The sequence below is a fragment of the Hyperoodon ampullatus genome (assembly GCF_949752795.1).
Source record: "Hyperoodon ampullatus genome assembly, chromosome: 14".
NCBI classification, from domain to species: domain Eukaryota; kingdom Metazoa; phylum Chordata; class Mammalia; order Artiodactyla; family Ziphiidae; genus Hyperoodon; species Hyperoodon ampullatus.
In genome coordinates, this window is record NC_136927.1 from 11,558,318 (window position 1) to 11,580,906 (window position 22,589).

A 22,589-nucleotide genomic window follows, 5' to 3' on the forward strand; every position below is an offset into this window, starting at 1 on the left:
TTGATAGCGTTGTAAGCGTATGGCTTTATTTTTTTGACCTTATTTTCTTATTACGTGTTGCCTATAAGCCAAAATTAAGGTGTTTGAAAATAGTTTATTTTAAGACAATAGGATGGCCTTCTGTGCCTGGAATACTGGTGGAGTTTTTTTTTTTTTTTTTTTTTTTTTTTCGTACGACGTCAGATGTTTAAAACCCCGACTGAGGCAGTTTGAGAGTTAGTCTAGAACAAGGTTTTTTTTTGTTTGTTTTTTTGTTTTTTTTTGTTTTTTGCTTTAGACTTGAAAGAGACAGGCAGGTGATCTGCTACCGAGCAGTTTAAGGGAACAAGCTGAGCTATGACTAAACGTAGCCAAAACGTGAGTGGTTGAAGCTCATTAAAGATATCAAATTAATTGTGTGAAGTTGGAAGCACACCAATCTTATCTTGTAAATTCTGATTTCTTTTCACCATTCGTAATGTAAGACTGAACCACTTGTAGATTTGATTTTTTGTTGTTATCTACTGCATTTAGGGAGTATTCTCATAAGCTAGTTGAATACTTGAACCGTAAAATGTCCGGAAAGGTCACTGTTTAGATTTGCCAGAGTCCACTGCCTGCCTTAAGTGAGGAAATCAAAATGCTATGACGAAATTTAAGATCAAAAAGACTTATTAAAAACTGATTTCGTTGGTTCACCGTTCAGACCGTGAAGGTCCTTTGTATTGTCCTCTTAGCGTTATACGAACATAAACATACATCTTTGATGTGTTGTTCCTGGCAATACATTTTGAAAAGTCATATTTATTAAATTTTTTTGTACGAAAACACGGACCCGTGTGGCCTCTTCTGAGCTTACGTAGTTCTGCCTGGCTCTGCCTTGTGCCTTTGCCACCGCCCTGGGCCTGTCCTGGTGACCGGGGTGTGAGAAGTAGGCTGTGCTTGACAGGGGCCCCCCTCAAGAACGGAGAGCCTTTTCAGCCATAACATGCTCGAAACCCCGAGGGGCTGCTGTGAAGCTGGAGCTGTGAGCCCCGTCTTGGGGGCCTAGGTGCCCTTGTTATTCGACAGCAAGTGTGAATACTGCTTGAATAAACACCACTGGATTAACGGCCTGCAGTGTGGACTGAATTGTTTTGAGCACTTGCGGGGAACGCCCACCGCAGTAAAAGGGTTTTAAATAGCTTGGAATTGGTGCTGGGGGGTTAGGAGGGACACTGGATGCCTTCTCTTTTTATTTTTCCCCTGGCTGTTTGGATGAATGTGGATGTCCTGCCGTCAATGCAGACCACACCCTTGTGGCTTTTGTGCACCTTGTGCCTCTGGGCTGGTCTCCGCAGGAGGTGGTGGCTACAGGCTTCTGGGGTGAGGGTCCTCCTGCCCCTCACCACCTTGCTCCTAGGGAGTGCGCGAGTGGCTGGCCTCCTGTGCACCCTTGGGGTGCCAGAGCCGGGCTGCTCCTACCTGTAAAGAGCAGGTGAGCTGTGGTGGTTGCTCGTGGCTGCTGGGGCCAGAGGCCAACAAGCCTGCCCCACACGGCGGGGCGGGGTGGAGTGGGGGAAGCTTTGCCTCTGGCATCTCGGCACTCAGGGATGAACCACCAGTGACAGGCACGTGGACGGCTTCCAGCAGCTTTGAGGAGCTGCCAGGAGTTCCCTCCTCTGGTTAGGAAGCTATAGCTTATCCTCCTCGGAGCTGTGACACCCAGGCTGTCACCCACCTCCAGTCTTCATAGTATAACTCCAGCTGGAGTGACAAACTGAGTGGAGGAAAAGCTACGGGGATGTTTATCTTTCTTCATTCTTGGGAAGCTTCTCTTTTTACCAGGCTAGGAGGTGTGTCCCGATGGACATCTTGGTTAAGAATGGATGGCGGGTTGAAGTGTCCCTGGTTCCTTGTGCACGAGCGGAGGCCATCAGGGAAATCAGTCCGGGACAGAGTTTTGGCTTGGGGAGGGAGCGCGAAGGACCTGGACTGTGACGGGTCTGGGTTTCCACGATGTCCCCCTGTCCTGGAACGGCCCCTGTATCACTGCTCTGCGGGGGCCGGGTCAGAGGGAGGGAGCAGTGCCTTCCCGGTACAGACCTGACGAGCAGGACAGTCTGAGTTCAAATGCTACCTTGCCCTGGTGGTTTGTAAACTTGGATTCTGCAGGACCCAGAATTCCCTGGGTAGTTGCCAAAGGCTTGTGTGCCAAGAAAAAAGTTTAATGAGCCTCTGCAATTCTTTATTCCAGGAGGGAAGTGAGCTTGTGATTGTTATTTTAAGGAGCCTTCTATGCAGGACACGCTGGGTAGTGGGAAGGCTGAGATGGTCTCATCGGGACAGGGCTCAAAGCCACCACCTTGGGCGTTAAGGGCAGTGGTCCCCTCTCTCCAGGCCCTGGTTATCCTGGGGGCAGGAATGTGCAAAAGAAGGGACTTCGAACATTCCCCATCCCCTGGGAATGTTCTGTGCCCTCTGTAAGCAGGCCCTGGAAAAGGAAGAATTTTCCGTCCAGAAACATGGCTAACTAGAACTCCAGCATTAGAACATATATATACCATGAAACTCCGGGAAAGCATCAGCTCAAAGTTGGTTGCTTTAGGATGGGACACTGTCCTGGGATTCTAGACTTATGTAATGCGGAGTTAGAAGAGGGGGGTATATCTTGAGTAAAAGCCCAGTGAGACTGGGTGATGAGCAGAAGCGGAACTTGTAAGCTGGGGTGGGGGGTTCTCTTAAATGCAGAGTCCCAGGCCTGGCCCATGATTCATAAGCGGGGCCTGGAAACCTGTATTTTCAACAAGCTGTCCCCTCCTCCCCCAATCCTCCCTGGTTTAGGTACAGCAAACTTTGAGAACAGCTTCACTAAAGTACTAAAGTACAAGCTCTTCCATTAATTACAAGGTTTTTCCTCCTTGTTAAACTGAATTAAGTATTCTGGAAGCTGGTTTGTTGCTCAATTGCCACCTGACATCATTTTTAAGTAAATTAACGACACCGCCCCTTGAACAAGTTGTGGTGTAAGAGCTTCATTTTACTGGCTGATCTGAGGGGGTCAGTGAGTCAAAGTTAACTTATTTGGTAATATTTCTTAGGTAGCAAAGAGCCCAAGGAAACAGATTGTGGGTTTCCCACATTTCTGAACGGCATACACCTGTCGACCCCAAAGTGAGCAAGTGTGCGGCTAAAAACCAGTTACCTTTAAAGAAAAAAAAAAAAAGTCCCAGCGGCCTGCAGAGGTTTGCAACTTGGGCTGAGCAAAGTTCCAGCAAAGTTTCCGCTTCGACGGCGGCTTTCTTTCTTGCCTCTACTGGGAATGAGACACAGGAGTTCAGAGGTTCCCGGGCTGGGAAGACACACAAGTACTGGGTTATGGGAAGTCTCCTCCTGCTAATGTGTATTTATACTTTGTCAACTCTGATTCATCTGAGCATTGAAACAGAAATCTGCTTCCTGAGGTTCTGTTTTTAAATAGATAGTTTGCAAAAACAACAATTATTTTTCTTAACATTTTTTTTTTCCATCCCACAAGCAGCTAAACATGCCGGCTCGGGCTATGTCAGGCTCCAACTATGCCAACAGACAGCTTGGTCATCAGAGGTGGAAGGGTGCCCCAAGGCCGTTCTGTGGGGTTCTGGCCCCAGAAGTCTTAAAAACAAAGTTTAGAAACCATTAGGGCAATCGTGTTGTGTCACTTTAAGTACTTTTAAGTCCGTGAGATAGTCCTGGGTCTATTAAGAATAACGAATTTCCCTTTGTGAACAACTGCCTTCTGATGGTGGTTAAAAGTAAGGGCAAGTGATGCTCGTAGGGGCTGTGGGTACCGCTGCCTGGCACAGACGGGCCTGCACACCTGCATGGCACCCTCTGCGACCGTGTCACGAGGGTGCGGCTCCCTGGCTTTGGACATGAATTCTACCTGTGTCACTTGCTCCCACATGCCAGGCACAGCCTCCTGGCTTACAGTGTGTTTCTTTCAAGTCCCAGGCAGCTTTTACAAGTCTTAAATTCTGTACCATTATGCACGGGCCCAGTATTAACCTGTGATATGAAAGTTGGGGAAATTAACTTGGAGAGTAAAGGCTCTTAAACCCAATGAGAACCTTAAATCGAGGCCTCCCCGCCGCGGCGTCCCGCCACCTCCCCCCCACCGCAACTGTCCACATCAGGGCACCCAAGGGTCGAATTACTCCGAGAGCAAAAGCAGATGCCAGCAACACGAAAGTAACAGCTTTGTTTCAGAGATGCTCTCCTGGCAGGGACAGTGGGGCTCCTCCACGATCCCCAGGGGAACACAAGTTAGCAGCTGGCTTCCTAATGACTACTCAGCACCCAGACGGGTTGGCCCCCGGCTCTGTTTTGCACCTGAAGAGTGAAAAGCTGCTTTACTTCATCCTTTTGGAGAAATGTGCAGTTGAAAAGCCTTCATTGGAGACTCGCCCGGGTATTAATGCGATCGGTGACCTTACCAGTGAAAGGATCCACCCCTCCTTACTTTCCCAGAAGGGGAAGCTGAGGCCTAGAGAGGATCAGGGACCTGTCCCAGGCCACACAGAGTTCGCGACAGCCAGGACTAGAACCTGGGGCTCCTGCTAGCTGGGCTGCTGCGTTTTCTGCGTCTTCTGGGGATTTGCCAGGTTTATGTCCAGATCCTGCCCTTGATGTGATTTTCAAAGGTAAAGAATTGGAAGATCAGCAATTAACAAAAAGGGAGGCCGCAGGAAGCTGCTGTAAAGACAGTGGCGTTGATCTGAGCTGTGCCTCCTCTGGACTTTGCCTAGAAAGTGACATCTTTATAAATCCGTGAGCAACAGATATTTTCCAAACCAAAGGTAGATGAAGACGTATCCCTTCGGAGGTGATTTCCTTGTTCTTGGGCAGCTTCACATGTCCTTTTTCGTTTCTGCTTCATAGAATTAGAAGATGAATCGCAGGAAAAGAGGCTCAGAAAGGAAAGCAAGTGACAGCCCCCTACATCCTACTCCTGTGCGTTGCACAGACGTGCACACCCTTCCACAGGGGTTTTCAGGATGATCACGACACTCTCCATGTCTGAGGCAGTTGGGAGGGTGCCGACCAGTGTCAGGTGATTTGCAATTACAACAGGCCTCCTCTCACACCCCCTAACCACGCTTGCCTCCTGGGCAGGCTACGTCCAGGTTATGGAGCAAAAATCCCCTGAGCAGCTACAAAGATGAAAAGCCAAGGCGGTTGAACGTGATGCCACGCCACGACAGGGTGCAGCCACGCCATGACGGGATGCAGCGGGGCTGGCACAGACGCACCTGGGAGTTCCTGGAACCGCCCGTGGGCCACTCTGCCTCCTCCACCAACACCTGTGCTCTCCCCACCCGCTGAGGAGGGATGGGAGCGGGTCCCACATCTCTAACCTGTTTGTCATGTTGGGGAGGCCAGAATTAGGCGTAGTATGCTAAAGTTTCCTATGCGCTGAGGCACCAGCGCCGACCAATTTGGGAAAACTCCATCCTGGGGACAGAAATGTCAACCCTCCAAGTTCAGGACACGGACAATCAGATACCCTCACGGGGCTCTCTGGCTTGGCAGGGATGGTTTTTGGAAGTGTTTTTGAAAGAATCCAAGGCACAAAACAGAAAGGAAGAGCACAAATGTGAAACAGCTACAGTTTTGCACAAAACTAAGGACATGGTGGCTGAGATGTGAAGGAAAGGGAGTGGAAGGGGCGAGTCAGGCCCCACCCCCTCTGCTCTCCCAGCACCCAAGGCCGGTATCTCTGCATTTGCTTCCTGTGCGTTCTCGTCCAACACTCAACAAAAGAGGCCCTGAGCAGAATGTAAATTGATGCAGCCACTATGGAAAACAGTCTGGAGGTTCCTTAAAAAACTAAAAATAGAGCTAACCATATGGTCCAGCAATCTTACTCCTGGGCGTACATCTGAAAAAGATGAAAACTCTAATTCGAAAAGATACATGCACCCAAATGTTCATAGCAGCGCTATTCACAACATCCAAGACATGGAAGCAACCTAAGTGTCCAACAACAGATGAATGGATAAAGCAGATGTGGTATATATATATATGCAATGGAATATTACTCAGCCACAAAAAAAGAATGAAATATTGTCATTTGCAGCAACATGGATGGATCTAGAGATTATCATACTAAGTGAAGTCAGACAGAGAAAGACAAATATCATATGGTATCACTTATATGTGAAATCTAAAAACAATAATACAAGTCAACTTATTTGCAAAACAGACTCACAGACATAGAAAAGAAACGTATGGTTACTAAAGGCGAAAGGGAAGAGGGAGGGATAAATTAGGAGTATACGATTAAAAGAAACATACCACTATATATAAAATAGATAAACAACAAGGATTGACTGTATAGCACAGGGAACTATATTCAATATCTTGTAATAACCTATAATGGAAAAGCATCTGAAGCTGTACACCTGAAACTAACACAATATTATAAGTCAACTATAGTTCAATTTAAATAGATAGAAAGGCCCAAACATCTCCTCCTGGGTGCCCTGCCTCCAACTGGGCTTGTCACTTTCACCTTCTCGGGCACAGGGCCAGGCTGAGCACTGAGCCGTCAGGGGCCTGCACTCTGAAGCCGCATTTCCTTGATTCCCCTGCAGCTATTCCATCCCAACTCCTGGCGTTAGTATTTTCTGCCTGGGCGGCGTTAGGCGCACACAGCAATTTCTGGGGCGGCGTTAGGCGCACACAGCAATTTCTGGGCTTTGGGTTTGGACAGGCCTGGATTCTAGGCTCTGCCACTTACCAACTCGGGGAAAGTTTCCAAAATTCTCCGTGCCTCAGCTTCCCCATCTGTGAGATGGTGATAAGAAATGTGTGCCACTGTTAGTATTCATGAAAAAGGGCCACAGGAAGAAAGAACGCTGCTCTCGGTATTTCTCTTAGCATCCCGTGAGACCAGAGAGTCCATTAAAAGATGAAGGAATCCAGCTAGATTTCAGTGACAGCCTCCGCTCTCACCATTGAACTGGGCCCCTGTCAGAGAAGAGCCAAGGGCTGCTGGATCTGGTGGTAGATGGCTCCCAAAGACTCCTGGTTCCTGGTTCTTTGACCAAACCCTAATCTAAGTCCTACTGTGAAGGGATTTTTCAGACCTAATTAAAGTCCCAAATTCAGTTAGCCTCAAAATATGGAGATTATCCCAGTAGGGCTGACCTAATCACAGGAGCTTTAAAAGCAGGGAGTTTTCTCAGGCTGGTCACAGAAGGAGAAGTCAGAGAGATTCAAAATATGAAAGAGATTCAGCACAAGGGGTTTCTCCATTACTGAGATGGAGGGGTAGGCATGTGGCAAGGTCCTGAGAACAGCAGGAGATGCTGAGCAACCCCCCCGGCCAACCACCAGCAGGACCCCAGGGCTCTTACTCTCACAGCTGCCAACAACCCAAAGGAGCCTGGAAGTGGGCCTTTCACTAGTTGAGCCTCCAGATGAGGACACAGCCCAGCTGACATCTTGATTCCAGCCTTCTGAGACCCAAAGCGGAGGAGCCAGCTAAAAGGTGTCAGGAACCGAGATAATACCTATGTGTTGTTTGAAGCTGCTAGTTTGTGGTAATTTGTTACGCAGCAATAGTAAACCAATGCAGGCCTCTTGTAAAGGGGGTGGCACCAGGCTGTGTCTGGTGTGGGTGCTATACCGTATTTGATTCTGACTATATAAATCGTGGACTTTTTCCTGGATCAATTCAATGCCTGCTACCAGTGTTGCAGATAGAAAAGCTCATTTAAGACAAGAATGAACTACAGGATCACAAAAAATCTTGGTGCCCAATTAAATTCTACAACAGTGTGTGGTCTGAGAATGTAGATGACTTGCTATAGCCTCTAAATGATACTAATAGAACACAGTTCTTCCATATCCATCCTCTTCACTGTTTTAAAAAATTAAGGCCAAACAAGGTAAGCTCAGGTGCCTGGCCTTGGAGGACTCCAGGACACACAGTCTTGGGCCAGTTTTCTCTCCTCATGAAACGTGATAATGTCTGACTCCTGTTTTCTTGCTGATGCTTTCAGTGGGCTGGACGTCTCAGAATCACTTTGTAATGCCTTTCCCTATAGGGATATTCCTTCCCTGGCTGCCCTCACTGAGCTGTGACCATCTCCTCTGCACTGAAAGGGGCTAAATGTCGAGCCCAACTTACTCTCCCACCATCTCTTCTCTCCTAAGTTTGTGCTCTTATGGTGGGCGCTGGCCTGGGCGGGCATGCAAAGCCAGTGGCAGAAAGTGAAGATTCTCTCAAGTATGGTGCGCTTTTCTAAAATATTACTAGGACCTAGAATTAGACCTTACAAACATAGGAACAACAGCCACAGTTGTTTCTACAACCAGGACCCAGAACATGCGATTTGATAAACTGGTACCGAGAAACACTGTCTTCAAGAGAAAGGAAAGCCAATTTGATATAGAAAATTCACAGACGGACCGAGACTCTGCTTGTCTTTGAGCCTGTACAGAGACTTCAGGTGAGATCCAGAGGTTCTTCCAGCTGGAGATTCTTATTAGCATCAAAAAAAGAACTCCAACAGCACACCCCCTGCACTTCTGACACAGAGAGCACTTCCCCCCACTGGAGAGCTACCTGAGGATGCTTTTCTAGCTGCCCCGGGCTCTGCCCAGGTAGGCTCCACCCTGCTCTACAGGTCGCTGAGCTGAGCAGAAAGCGCTGGGGAAAGGCTCACAGGCAAGCATTTTCAGGAGAATATATTACACAAAGCAAAGCAGGGCTGCTGTCTCACAAGCCCCCATTCGCGCTGACATCATTTTGGGAAGGTCTTCCAGGCCCCTCCCGGCGGGACACATCCCAGACGCACAGCCCGCGTGTCACGTCAGGGCTGGAGGTCGCCCTAATTTACCATTCCCCCTCCTCCCACTGACAACAGGAATGGATGAGCTGGTCTTAGTCCTCCCAGGCACCCACAGTGGGTTTGGGAAAGAGCCCTCAGCATTCTTCTCACCAGCTGAGCATGTGAAGGAGGAACTGAAAAGGCCTTAGGAGCCACTGGGCCCAGAAAAACCCCAGCCAATCCATCACCTGCCTCCTCTGGAGAAGGGTCTGCCTGTCCATCCCGCAAATCCAGGGGCAGGTGGAGAGAGGGGTGTGAGGCAGTGGGGGAAGTGAGTGTGTGTGTCCATGAGCGTGTGTCCACCAGTGTGTGTGTCTGTGCGTCGAGTGTGTGCGTCGATACGTGTCCGTGTCCGTGCGTATGTCTATGAGTGCGTGTGTCCACAAGTGTGTCTGTGTGTGTCCATGAGTGTGTGCATCGATGTGTGTGTGTGTCTAAGCGCAGAGACAGGGCTGGTAACAGAAGAACAGGCGAGAGGGCGTGGGAGACTGGGCCCTTATTTATAAAAGCTCTTCTGCCCTGAAGCAAGTCAAACTCCCTGCTGAGGAGCTGCTTTTTCTTCCTCCCTTTTGAGTCTTCTTGCTGAACTGACCTCTCCCCCCGCAGAGGTCAGGGCTCTGCTCACCCTGGGCACCTCGCCTTCTGGGGCTGGATCGCCTTGGAAGCCCATAGAAGAGAGAATTCTTCAGCTCTAATTTCTGAGAGAAAAAACTATAGTAAATCTCGTGAAGAAGCTGTGCTTTTTTTTTTTAAAGAAATATATGCACGTTATGATCTTTGGGGAACTGTGGAAAAAACATAAAGCAAACATGAAAACTGTACATCATCAGAGTCTCCTCCCACAGCCTGCTTCACCACCTCAAATAAATCAGGGTGGGTAAAGAATGAGGTTTTAAGAAATGTAACTGAGCTTAAAATACAAGGTCAGCATCTCATCCTAGGTAATCCTTTAGAGGATGAGAAATTCTCCTGATTTTCCCACAGGGTTATTTCAGATGCGCTTTTTTGAGCCAAACTATTTTAAAAGCGTTCTTTCTTCCACTACCCTGCCAAATGTGAACTTGAGATTCACACGCACTTTTCGAGAGCTTATTAACGATATTAATGATCATGGATCAAAGGCAAACCCCAGACAACTATTTAGGTGCTTTAAAAACTCATCTTCTGTAGGAGGGTAACAATTTCTCAGTGCTGGCAAAGATGAAGGTAGCCTCACGTGTCGGGTCTAAATCAGCAGAAGTAACGTAGGGGGCCTTTGGGAGAAAAGAGAACACGTCTCTTGTAGGATTAAAACTTATGCCTATTGATACCCTGTCACCTAAGCCCTTCCCATTTGTTTGAAAGTAGGCCCATTTCTCATCTGCAGAAAGCCTCTCTCCTAAAGGATACTCAGCTCTTCGCAGACCCTGCCTCTTTTAACATCCAGTTAAACACACTCAAACCTCCACCCCCCCACTTTTACTTATTTTTTGGCCACGACTCACGGCTTGAGGGATCTTAGTTCCCCAACCAGGGGTCCAACCCGTGACCCCTGCAGTGGAAGCGCGGAGTCTTAACCACTGAATGGCCAGGGAAGTCCCTACCCCGGCTTTTAAACAATAGTTCTTAACTGTGGCATCTCATGAGAACTGGAGGAGCTTTTAAAACTGCCGATGCCTAGGCCAATAGGAGCTACCCAGGTAAGTCCAATTTCAAGAACCCATTTTTAAACGGATGGTGAAATTAATACACGGAGTGGTACGCTTACCTCGGGGCTCTATGGAGCCAAGTGTGGTACTTAAACTATCAGAGATTATTTGACAGATGAAGAAACTGAGGCCCGGGAGGTTAAGAGACTTGTCCCCAAATACATGAACCAATTGGTGGTAAAACAGCAGGGCTGTCAGTAGCCCCAGGCAGGGCAGGGCAGCTTTCCTGGGCCGGCCACATGGCACCCATGACCAAAACGGCCAGAAGAAATGGGCTTTGCTTTGTCGAGTGCAGCAGTTCTCAGCATTTCACGTACAGCTCTTCAGATGTATTATTCCAACCTGATATTGAAATGCTTCTGAAAAATTATGTACAGGATCTGAGGGGAAATATATTTACAAGCAACCAGAGAGGCCTGGGATCCTGTCATAAAAGGCAGTGCAGAGAAACAGTCAGCCCAGGGCTTCATTCGGTGCTGAACTAGGAGTAAATTCACTTCGAAAATGGAAATGAATCCACTTGGGAAATGTCAAGATTCTCTGGAAAGGAGTCAAGGTCACATCCTTTAACCCCTCACGAGAGGAGTCTATCTTGACTCACACTGGGAGCAGAAGTGGTAACATAGCTGCAGTGTAGAGGCCGCCCCAAGTCTTACGGGCCAATTTAACCACAACATCCCGCACAGGGTGTTCCAGACCTAAATCTTTAGGGCCAATGGTTCAAATGAAGAGCCCCTTTGATTATTTTAACACAGTCTTCAAAACCTCAGAATTGCTTCAAGGAGGAAAAAGTCTCCAACCAATAGAACATAATGTTATAGACAGCATGTTCAGAAAAGGGCATTTTGAATGTATATTCCTTGGGGTTAATTCACTTGCTTTAAAGAAAAGGGACATATACTAATTTACTTTTTTAAAACAATTTTACTTTTTATTCATAAAACAGGCTCATTGACACTACATACTAGTTTCATCCCCTAGGCATGCACAACTATTTGAACTATTTTAGCAGTTTAAACAAAACAAATGCGAGGATACGGCTAACGGGAGAAGGGACCTCTCCTGGTGATGCCTGCAGTGTTTGGCTTTCTACCTTGACTGAAGAAAGTTTATTCTGGGGATCTGTCAAATCCATACCTTTAGTTGCCTGGTCAGGTGCTTGGGGATCAAATGTATGGTTTCACTGATTTTTGTTTAATTAACAAGATTTTTGATAAGTAACTGTAACAGCAATCATCAGGTAATAATATCATGCTGCATAATACAACTTATGTGATTAAATCCAACCCCGGTACTGAGCAGTTCTCGACAATTAAAGGCAATAATTTCATCCACTCAAGTTCCCTCTGTTAAGCTACACGTTGACATGTATTTGTTCCTTGTCTTGTTAAGTAAACACAGAAACCAAATTAGAGGGAGTTCTGCAGATTTCTGAGAATTTAATTACATCATAAATTGTAATACCAATGATATACATGGTTAGACTTCTGCCCTGAGTGATTTTCTGAATTAACTTCATTTTACAATGCTTAATTTATTTTGTACCTAGGAAGACTTTAAACTGTTTAACAGAAATCAGCTTAACTTTGATTTCTTACTTGTTGCAACGTGTTTCAATTCATTTGTGTTTCAATAACAACGTTTGAACTCTCTTGTCTTGACAAACGAAGCATGGAAATTTCCTCATAAAAGAAGAAATTAAAAGGATTTCCATACTCAAGCCATAGCACAGCACACTGAATAGAGAGGTTTTGGCTCTTAGGAAAGCCAAAGGAAGGCCACTCACCAGAATTTTGTGGAGATATTACAGTGGGTCCTGCCAAGAAGGAATTCAAGGAAACTGGGAACGGCGACACCGTGATCCCAGGCCACTCTCTTGGGTACAGAGGTTTCCTTCCCTTACGTGCTCGGCTCTCTCTGAGCTCTTTCTGAAATCAAAAGCCACTGATAGGCACAACAATTCATGCTAAAGTCCAAACATGAAACTGAGAGCAAACAAATTAACTGCGATCCCGTTGTTGTCCCCAAGATATACCCTGAGATATCTCATTCAGAAAGAAGCTATATTCTCCAAAAATCAAAATACAGAGAGTTTTCGTGACGCTTGCTTTTTATAAAATGAAATACATTTTTCCTATGTTTTTCATTTAAAATAAGTGAGCACAAAAGCTGCAGCGTTTACTCCTCTCTCCCCAAATGTTTGCTCCTTTGCATTTAGCAATTTATATGCATATCTGGATGACAGTTAACCTCCAGAGGCAAAGAAAAGAAAAATGTTTAAGAAAAGTCGCACTGACTGTTCTCAGACATTTGCAAACATTAAAAAACAACAACAACAACAAAAAACCCAACACCAGTCTATTAAAAAGTCATTTGAAAGCACTTGGAGGTGACGTAGAAGCCATGACATCGAGAAAGTTAGGGAGTTCAAAGTTATAACATTAATCAAATTGGATCCATAGCATCAGACTTGGATTCCAAGCATTAGACTTACGGGAACTTGACTATACATTTAATTTGCTTTATTAAGTAAGTGGTTGAAGAACTTATTCTTTTTAACTAAGAATACTGACAGGGTCTCAGATTTTCAGATGCTGGAAATTATTAAGATTATTAAGAATATCAAAACACACCCACTTCTGGCAGGAAAGAACCAACTCTTCATTTCCCACCTAATAAGCAACAACAACAAAAAAACCTGGCAGCCCTTTTCCACTCCGTACTTCCAAATATCCAAAGAATCAAAGAACCACTCAAGTAACAAGAGATCCAGGGGTGTTTCAGACATGTGGAAGGAAAATGCTTAAAGGTGAAATTCCTCAAACACATGCCCTATTGCGGAAGCAGAGAGCTGCTCCCTCTGTCAATCCTGATAAAAATCCCACGTACATGATGGCTGTGAGAAAGACCCTATCTATCTACAGCCAAAGGTGCTATTTTCCCTCTAGTTCACAGTCATTGTTTTTTCCACAAATATACCAAACTCTAAAACAAGACTTTTCTTGAAGGACGATCACTAAGCGTGTTAAGTATTGGCTTTAACCACCAGGCCTAGGTTAACTAATGAAATAAAAACTCGATAAAAACCTTCTCTGGTGCCTCCAGTTCAAATACCTCCTAGTTCTGGGGTAGGCAGCAGCTATTGGAATGGCTCTTTTTAATTCCAGACTCTTCCAGGGAGCTCATTGTTTCTTGGCCTATTCCCTGGGTTATTATTTGTGCCCTCTCTGCTTAAACTGTTCCAATAATTGTTTAAGAAGAGTCAGTGACACACTGTGGTCCTGTCTTTAATGAAGAGCACACCGAGAATACGCATCGCTCTGAGAGAGGGGCCCAGGATGGGCCATGTTCGACCACCTTCTCGGGAGGTTTCCACCCTGGGTAGTCTGCCCCTACTGGAGGAGCAGAATCTGCTCCGCTGTGGTTGGTATTCTGTTGGGCTCCCTCTCCTATAGAATCCTCTGACTGGAATCACCTGGGGCAGGAAAAAAGCTAAGTGGGAAGAGGAAGGGGTATCAGTGGGCGGGGCCATGTTCCTGGTCGGGGTGGTGAGGCTGGGACCATAGGAAGGGAACAGGCTACCAGGAGAGTCTGGAACATCAAAGGGCTAGCACCTGTATCCACGGCCAGGTATGGCAAGCAAGACTTAGCTTCATGACACAAAATGATGCCATGAAATATGGCTGCCTCTTAATGAGCCTTGCCCTGCAATCTAAGAGGGGAAAGGAGAGTGGGGAAGGACACAATGAGCTGGGAGAAGCCACTAATTAATCTTAAGCATGAACTTACACTGTGTCTGCTTCCATATTCTTTTATATTGTTGGGTTTTTTTCTGGGTTAATTTTTGCTAACTCCTACACTTTGGGGAATATACTTGATTTTCCTTGTTACTAGGGAGGTACTACTTCAAAGGACCACCCAATGTTGAGCAGGAAAAAAGATACATTTGATGGGTGGCCTTTGCGTATGGTTTCTTCCTTATTTTAGAATGAAACTGGGTTAAGAAAATCTACTGTAGGTGTCCACCCAAAACAAGTCATTGCTATGATTCACTACGGGACATTTCAGCAAGTCCACTGGAGACAACAGTGGGTGATACTGCAAATGGAAGGCTCCTGGTTTGAAACTTAAACTGCCTGTGAAGCCTTCCAAGTGGAAAACCGCAAACTCTGGCCGCTGAGTTCCACTTGGGTTCTGGTCTGTCCTGAACTTAAACCAGCATCTCAGAGGTGGCGGCAAGGGCAGGGACATGCCTGAGCTACAAGCAAGAACAAGCTTCTCCCACATCTTCCTCTAATGTTGAGCTGAATTATATGTAAATGTCCTGTAACTCTTAGGATAAAGTCACAGTTCCCTGGGCTCTGTGGCCGCCCTGCTTAAGAACCTGGGAACAGAGTGACTCATACACTGAACCCAGGTGCTTTACAGGTTTGAGGGGGCATGACGGGTGCATGTCCACACGTGGGCCCCTGCCGATGCGCTGGAGGCCAGAATTGCCAGGCTGGAGGGAATCAACCCTAGGGAGTCTCCAATAAGCCCGGTGGTTCTTGAACGTGGGCAGGTTTCAGAATCCCCCAGAGTTTCTCATTCTGTAGGTCTGGGTGGGACCCAGGCTCTGCATTTCTTCCACAGATTCAGACCATGATGCTGGTGCCACAGACAGACAGTGTGAACCGCTAGCCTGTTCCTCCAGTGCTGCCCTCCTTGGGCTGAAGGGTAAGAGAACTGACCAGCAGCCCCGTGGCCTGTCATGTGGGCCGTCCAGGGATGTGACAAGGAGGCACAAGATTGGTCTCTTCATGCGGTTCCTTCATGGACACTGTCACTGCCAACAAAGTGAGTGGCTATTTATCATTAAAGTACATTTCTGAAGACAGTTATAAAGTGTGAATGAGAAAGTAGCAATGCTGTCAGAACAAGCACGTAGGCTCCTGGGGGCCGCTGCTTTGACAGCTGACCCCAACGCAGGTACATATTTTCTATGTGAAACAATCCTCTGAATTCCTTTAAAATCACGGCATCTGGACACACTGCTCGTTTGTCACAGGCTTGGCCACTACATCCTCAACTACGCATTTGCAATCGTCTTCCGTACATTAGTGGCCTCTTTCGTACTTCTTTCTTTTCTTGCTCGGGCTGCCCTGAGTCGTAGCTAATCTTTCAGTGTTTGTGGCTGAGCCAGTGTGCCGTGCCTGCCCTGGCTTATTTTTCCTAAGATGTCTGGAGGAGAGATTTTCCAAAGCATGCAACTCTTCATTAGACGCGGTTTCTGCCAAATCTCGTTTCAAAAGTAACCCCGGATCTGACAGATCTGAAGTTGGCAAAACCTTGACAGCTTTGTTTTTTTTCCACCATTATTTCCCTCGGGACGAATCGGTCACTTGCAAGAGCAGCTCTCTTGCGGTGGTCGGCGTCTTCCACAGAGCCGTGGTTCCTGCGTTTCTGTTGTGCTCTGGCTCCTCGTGGACTTTGTTTTGGACCCGGGGATGCTGACTCACAGCTACAGACAGGGCTCCCGCGTAGAAGCCCCGTCTCTAACCGCGCCCCAGGATGAGGTTTCTGCTGGCTGCTGGTGCCTTCTGGCGGGGGCTGATGAACTTTCTCCAGCTTTGGAACAGGAAGCCCCCGGTGGCTCTCAGCTGCCTTTATGTAAGCCTTCGCCTGTCCCGTGGACAGGGGGCCGGATGGGGCCTGGCTGTCCCCCCTCTTCTGTGCTACCTCCGCAATCACTGAGTCACTGGATGTTCCCACACTGTTCCTGCTGCTCCGTGATTTGCTCACGACGCTCCTTTTTGTTTCAGTTGTGTTCACACTAAAACAAAGAAAGATTTTTTTGTCTTGTAAAGCTGTAATGGCCAGGTTTCCTCCAGATCCCCCTTGTCACACTTCTTACACTTGAAGCAGGACGCATGTGCTACTCTCCCTTCTCCTCACCCCTCGGCCAATCTAGGGAAATCCCCAAGTGTATATTTACATGCAGACCAGATCAAGCAAGAGCCATCACGTTGTCCAGTACCCGAGGACACACTTTATTTATCGATCACTGGGTTATCAATGGAGTTATGATGGAGTTCATACTTTAACTAAGGCTGAGAGGCATTCATTTCAGATGTTAAAGATCAATATTGCCTACATTTAATACATTGATTTTTTTCCCAGAAGTAAATGCTCAAATACATCCAAAGCACAGGCTCTGTGTGTGTGTGTGTGTGTGTGTGTGTGTGTATAAGAACATGCTTGTAACTACACAAACCCCCTTTCTACAACACACATACAACTGATAATGCAAACTGCACTCTAAGTAAGTGTGAAATTCACTTGCAGGAGCGGGATAGAAGCTGCCCAGGGAGAATTCAGGGGCTGGAGCCTTGTGAATGGCAAGAAGTTTCTTAAACCACCAAACCCGAAATATTGAGACTAAAATATTTCTTTAGGCTAAGCTTTAGTCTGGGAACCAATATGTATGTCTGTGTTCTTACTGTTGCTTTGAGGGGCCCGAGGATTATCACAATGACACGAGGGTCAGAACAGGCACCTTAGGAAAGGAGTGCATTTTTTCAGATCTGTCTGGGGTTGCTCGGAAGGTTGTACAAAATACCCTCAACAGGTGTTTTCATCTTCAAAGCGCTTGTCATTAATTACTCTATGCAACACACCTGTGAAGCAAGGCCTTGCTCCCCACTGTTCAGAAAGCAAGAGAAAAAGAGTTTGGAGGGGGCTTCCCTGGTGGCACAGTGGTTGAGAGTCTGCCTGCCGATGCAGGGGACACAGGTTCGTGCCCCGGTCCGGGAGGATCCCACATGCCGCGGAGCGGCTGGGCCCGTGAGCCACGGTCACTGAGCCTGCGCGTCCGGAGCCTGTGCTCCGCAACGGGAGAGGCCACAGCGGTGAGAGGCCCGCGTACAGAAAAAAAAGAGTTTGGAAGGAGGAAAAGCCAGTCTGTGACTTAGAGTAGGGTCAGCGCCAGAGGGGCTTCTGTGATTAGGGTCCGAGCACTCCTGCTGAATTCTAGACCTCGTGTTATGTGCCAGTCCATACAGACAGTCCAGAGGGAGGAAAAGGAAACTCGTGGGACCTACAGGTCTCGCAGAGCGTTTCTTCTGAGCTCTGCGCCAGGAAGAAGCGGCCTCTCCACGCACGCAGCACGATCCTCTGACGCTCCTTGGAGAGCTCTTCCCGGCTATTCCAAAAGATAACAAAAGTTCAACCAGAAATCTATTAGCTGATCAGGAGGAAAAACAGTTCCACTCCAAATGCCCCGGTGAACAGATATCATTTGGTGAGGACTGGATGTAACTACGTCATGTTAAGCCATTCTAATGTTTTTTAGTTTAGAAATTTTTGGTAAATTGTCACTTCCCTTGGCTTCCCAGCACACGTTTCACACATGAACATGCACCACAAACGTGCAAGACGGTGATTCCAAGCCATCTGGGAACGCTCGGCCACTATCTGATATCTCTGTGGCCCTGTGACGACGCCCAGAGCCAGGAGCCAGGCAGCCGTGTGACTGTGGGCCTGACCTTCCGGAGAGACCTGGTGGCACAGTGGTCTGTACCCTGATTAGCCTCAGAATTCTTACATTTTCTCTATTGACAAAAATGCAAAATATGGCTTTTGCTATACTCAAGACAGTGTCAAGAGTTAAGCCTTTCAATATGGGTACTTTGGAAACTGGAGTTTGTAATCTTGGTTACTAAAAAACTGGGAGTTTTTTTTTTTTTTCCTTAAACTGACAGCACTAACATGGTTTTAGATAACTCTTAAGTAATCTATCTATCTATCCTTATATATTCCCATGGAAGCTTCACAAGGAAGCAATTATAAAACGTAAAAACCTCCCAACCATCACCAACATTGACCCATTTCTTACTTTTTGAAAGTTGTTTCCTTTTTGTTAGCATGTAGATCATTCAGAAAAGGTGTTAACTTCTTTTATTTTCTGGTACATTTCTAAGTACCCTTCTCCAGCCAATTCCACAGTAAAATGTTGCTGCCCCAAGGAATGGTGTTGGTAAGGTACCAGTAGGTCCTTGCTTTAGACCTACACTGGATTAAGAATGACAGCCCCAGAGAGGCTGGTAGGCGGCAGCCATCAGTGTGTTGCCCGGGTGTCCCACAGAGCCATGCCATGAGCTTCGTACAATCACTGCCCTGCGCCGCTGAGTACCAGCCGTTAGCTCTCACTAACTCTGCCTACGGTTCAGACTTGGACCAATGTCACTCAGAGTCATGTCCAGTTATGACCCAAGTCAGTTTGAAGAGTCAGTGAATAGAATACAATAGGTTTTTATTGGATTATACTGCATTTTGATGCTTGTCCCTTTTCTTTCCCCTATGACTTACTAGATGACCAAAAAGGGCTAGTTTAAAAGTTAAATGACAGAGAGAGAGAGATTGAGATTTATGTGTGAAACACTTCTAAACATGCCCTATAAGTACAGTAGATCTCCCCCTTACAACCACACCCTGTAAGTGCTGTATTTTCAGAGCTGAACAATTAACATAAGGAGCATGAGTCAGGCTTTGAACAACTCTGTGGGAACCAGAAAGCCTTTTGCTATTAGGAATGATGTAAATTCCCCAAGGCTGGAAGAAGTCCACAATGGAGGCAGACAGGGTCATAAATAACAACAATGGATACTGCACAGACCACATAACATATGATGCTGCGATAGTGACACTCTTTGCATCTCATGCTCGATTCAACCACTGCCTTTATTTATTTATTTTTTAAGCTTAAAGATCACTCTGCATTTCCTGTGGGAACTTCAAAAACATCTCTAAAAAACACAGGACAATCGACTCTCCTCCCGAAGTCCTCTGACAACAAACAATGGGGGAAATGTCCTTGGAAGAAAACAACAACAGAAAGAGTGACAGAGTGACAGAAGGAAATGTCCAGCTCAAAAAGTGCAAAACCTGTGACTTTGTGTTAAAAAAAAAAAAAAGAAAGAAAGAAAGAAAGAAGGAAAGAAAAGAAAAAGAACAAAGAAAAAGGTGAGGCAGGGTCTCCCGCTTCCAAATTAAAACCACATTTGGCAATTTGTTGAAGGAGGCATATTTACATTTGTATGAAGACTGGGTGGGCAGGGGAGAAAAGAGATTAGACTCCTTCAGCCCTTGAACTGTCAGATCTCATTAGAAATCTCTCACTCTTACATTTTAGGGTTAATTCACTCCCCTTTGTCACTAAATCGCAGCCTCCGGTGCCCCCCAAACAAGTATTCCAGAGGAAGCAGCTACCACCTGGGAGCAGGACTTCCCAAGGGACTTGTCCTGATTACTAATGGCTTCTCACATCTGGCATCAAAATGCAACCGTGGCTTATCCAGAAGCAAAAGTCGTAAGGCTGAGGTGGCAAGTGCCTCCAGGGCTTACCCGGATGACACTGCTGCTTTTCAGATTCTGTGTGACTAAGGACCCTGACATCTTCTGCAAACAATACAGACAAACCCAACATATTCAAGAAGGCTACGGGCAGGCCATCCAAAGTCCAGAGTGGGCACTGCTGGGGTACTCAAGATTTAAGAAACAGGTTAACCAAGAGGATTGCTATGGATCATCATCAATCATCAATGATTCTTCACAACCTGGACGCTAGCTCTGAGTCTAGCTAAGGAAGAAAATGCTGCAACTATCTTTCCCTGGTCACCTCTCCCCCCCATTTATTTATTTACCTTTGGTAATACTTTGAGGATTTTGGTTTTAAAAATGTCCACCTGTAGGGACTTCTCTGGTGGCACAGTGGTTAAGAATCCACCTGCCGATGTAGGGGACATGGGTTTGATCCCTGGTCCGGGAAGATCCCACATGCTGTGGAGCAACTAAGCCCAGGCACCACAACTACTGAGCCTGTGCTCTAGAGCCTGTGAGCCACAAACACTGAAGCCCGCACGCCTAGAGCCCGTGCTCCACAACAAGAGAAGCCACTGCAATGAGAAGCCCGCGCACCACAACGAAGAGTAGCCCCCGCTCGCCACAACTAGAGAAAGCCCGTGCGCAGCAACGAAGACCCAACACAGCCAAAAATAAATAAATGAAAAATAAAATAAAATAAAACAAAAACGTCCACCTGTAAAGGTGTGTCTATATACAGTTCCAGGGAGCAACGCAACTGAAGTGGAGCAAGGCTACCGGCCCCAGAAGTCTAATGAGGGAGATACCCTCCTCAGCAGCTTGAGCAGCCCAGGCAGGCACCCAGAGCAAGGGGTCAGGCCCGCCCCCATTCCTGGGGATGCTCTGGAGACAAGACAAGTGGATGCACCGTACGTCAAGGACAGCCAAAGCCCACGCGCCCCAGCACAGGTCCAATGGGGAGGCGGAGCAGGTGAGTGTCTAAGTATGATGGGGGTGGGTATTACCCCCAATGCTGTCTGGTCTGACCTGGGAAACATATTTTAAATCCCTGGACAGAAAGGACTACAAAGAGAATACCCACCAGAATGAGCTGGGTTGAAATGTAGTGATAAATACTAGTGGATGTTCAAGTTACAAAGCAAGTTGTAATTGTGGATAAATCAAGGATTTATTCACTCCACAGTGACTTACTGAGTACTACTTTTGAACAGAACACTGTTGGATTAATGAGGGATGGGGAGTGAAGGTGGCCTAAAAAAGGCATTAAAAATACCCGCTCTCAAGTTTATATCCTCCTCAAGGAGTCCATAAAACATACCCAGGCATCCCAAAGGCTAGTGGGAAGATTAGCTGTTATCAGAGGCACAGAGGGAGCTTTTCAAAAATATTGATTCTCGGGACCCATCCCTGGAAGTTCTGAGTCACAAGATCTGGGGTGGGGCTAGATCTATATTTAGGCTCCCAGGTGATTCAAGGACTACCGATGTGCATGAAACAAAGCTCAACAGAGCAGAGTAGCAGGTGCACAAATGTAAACTGGCACACCAAGGCAGCACCTGGCAGAGAGCGGCCCACGTATGCAGCATCAAAATCACCTGGGGAGCTTGTTCAGAAACGTCCAGGATTCTACCCCAGAATCTACTGCATTTGGGTTTCGGGGCTGAGCGGGTGGCGGTATCAGGGCACACACATTTTAGCAAGTTCCCCAGTGACTGTGATACCCGGCGGAGTTAATAAACTTCTGTTCTTAGGGGCATGGAATTGAAAACCAAGCAGAGTCATCCCATCAGGCACCACTGAACTCTGCATCAGGTATTGTCTGAGGTCCTTGCAGAGATGGACATGGACCCACAGAAAATGTTCTTCCTGTCATGGAGTCTCCATCCCAGTGGGGAAGACAACAAACAAAACACCATACAATGTCAGGTGGTGATGATGTTATGAGAAGAAATGAACCTCTAAAGGGTTGCTGGGGTGCAGTTTTACATACGGTGGTCAGGGAAGGCTGTGGGAGGTAACAAGGTAAGCTCTACTCACAGAGCTGAGTGGAGGATGGGCCGCAAAAGCACCTGAGAAGAGCATTTCAAACCTGGGGAGGGGTCAGGGAGCAGGTAAGAGGTGCGTGAGTGTGTGTGTGTGTGTGTGTGCGTGTGTGTCGATGATGGTAAGGCCATTGGAAGGTTCCAAGAAGAAAAGTGACTTGGTATTTTAAGTGGATCGCCTTGGGTATAACAGAGGGCCAAGGGTGGAAGCAGGGAGACCAGTGATGAGGATACTGCAATGGTCCATTCAAGGACGGTGGGTCTTGGAGGAGGCAGGTGGTGGTGAGAAGTAGTTTGACTGGAAATACAATTTGAAGGGAGACCCAACAGAATAAGCTGATGGCTTGGATACAGAGAGTGAGTGGAAGAAAAAAGTCAAGGATAACTCCACAATCCGTGCTTTAAACAACTGGACGAAGGAAGTTACCCTTTACCAATACAGGAAGTACTGGGGGAGAGGCAGGCTTGGGGAAGTGAAACCAAGAAATCCGTTTTAGGTATGTAAGCTTTAAGAGCTGTCCTGGATGAAGAATGGAGATGCTGAGCAGGTGGCTAAGCTACAGCTTCTAGGAAGAGAGAGAGTTCTGTCTGCAGACACAAAGCTGGGAAGTCCACAGAGACGGTATTTAAAGGCATCTGTCTGGATGAGTTCTGGGGGGAGT

At 46.9% G+C, this 22,589-nt stretch overlaps 1 protein-coding gene across 1 annotated transcript in view; it reads right to left on the bottom strand.

The window, feature by feature from the left end:
• Positions 1-5,150: 5,150 nt before the first annotated feature.
• Positions 5,151-22,589, bottom strand: part of SLX4IP (SLX4 interacting protein) — a gene marked incomplete at both ends in the record, with an annotated part of 79,429 nt that continues 61,990 nt past the window's right edge. The window contains 6 exon segments of the mRNA XM_079718961.1: positions 5,151-5,354; positions 7,359-7,485; positions 15,621-15,637; positions 15,640-15,870; positions 15,872-16,337; positions 17,605-17,705. Of these exon segments, the coding sequence (XP_079575087.1) occupies positions 5,151-5,354; positions 7,359-7,485; positions 15,621-15,637; positions 15,640-15,870; positions 15,872-16,337; positions 17,605-17,705 (1,146 nt within the window).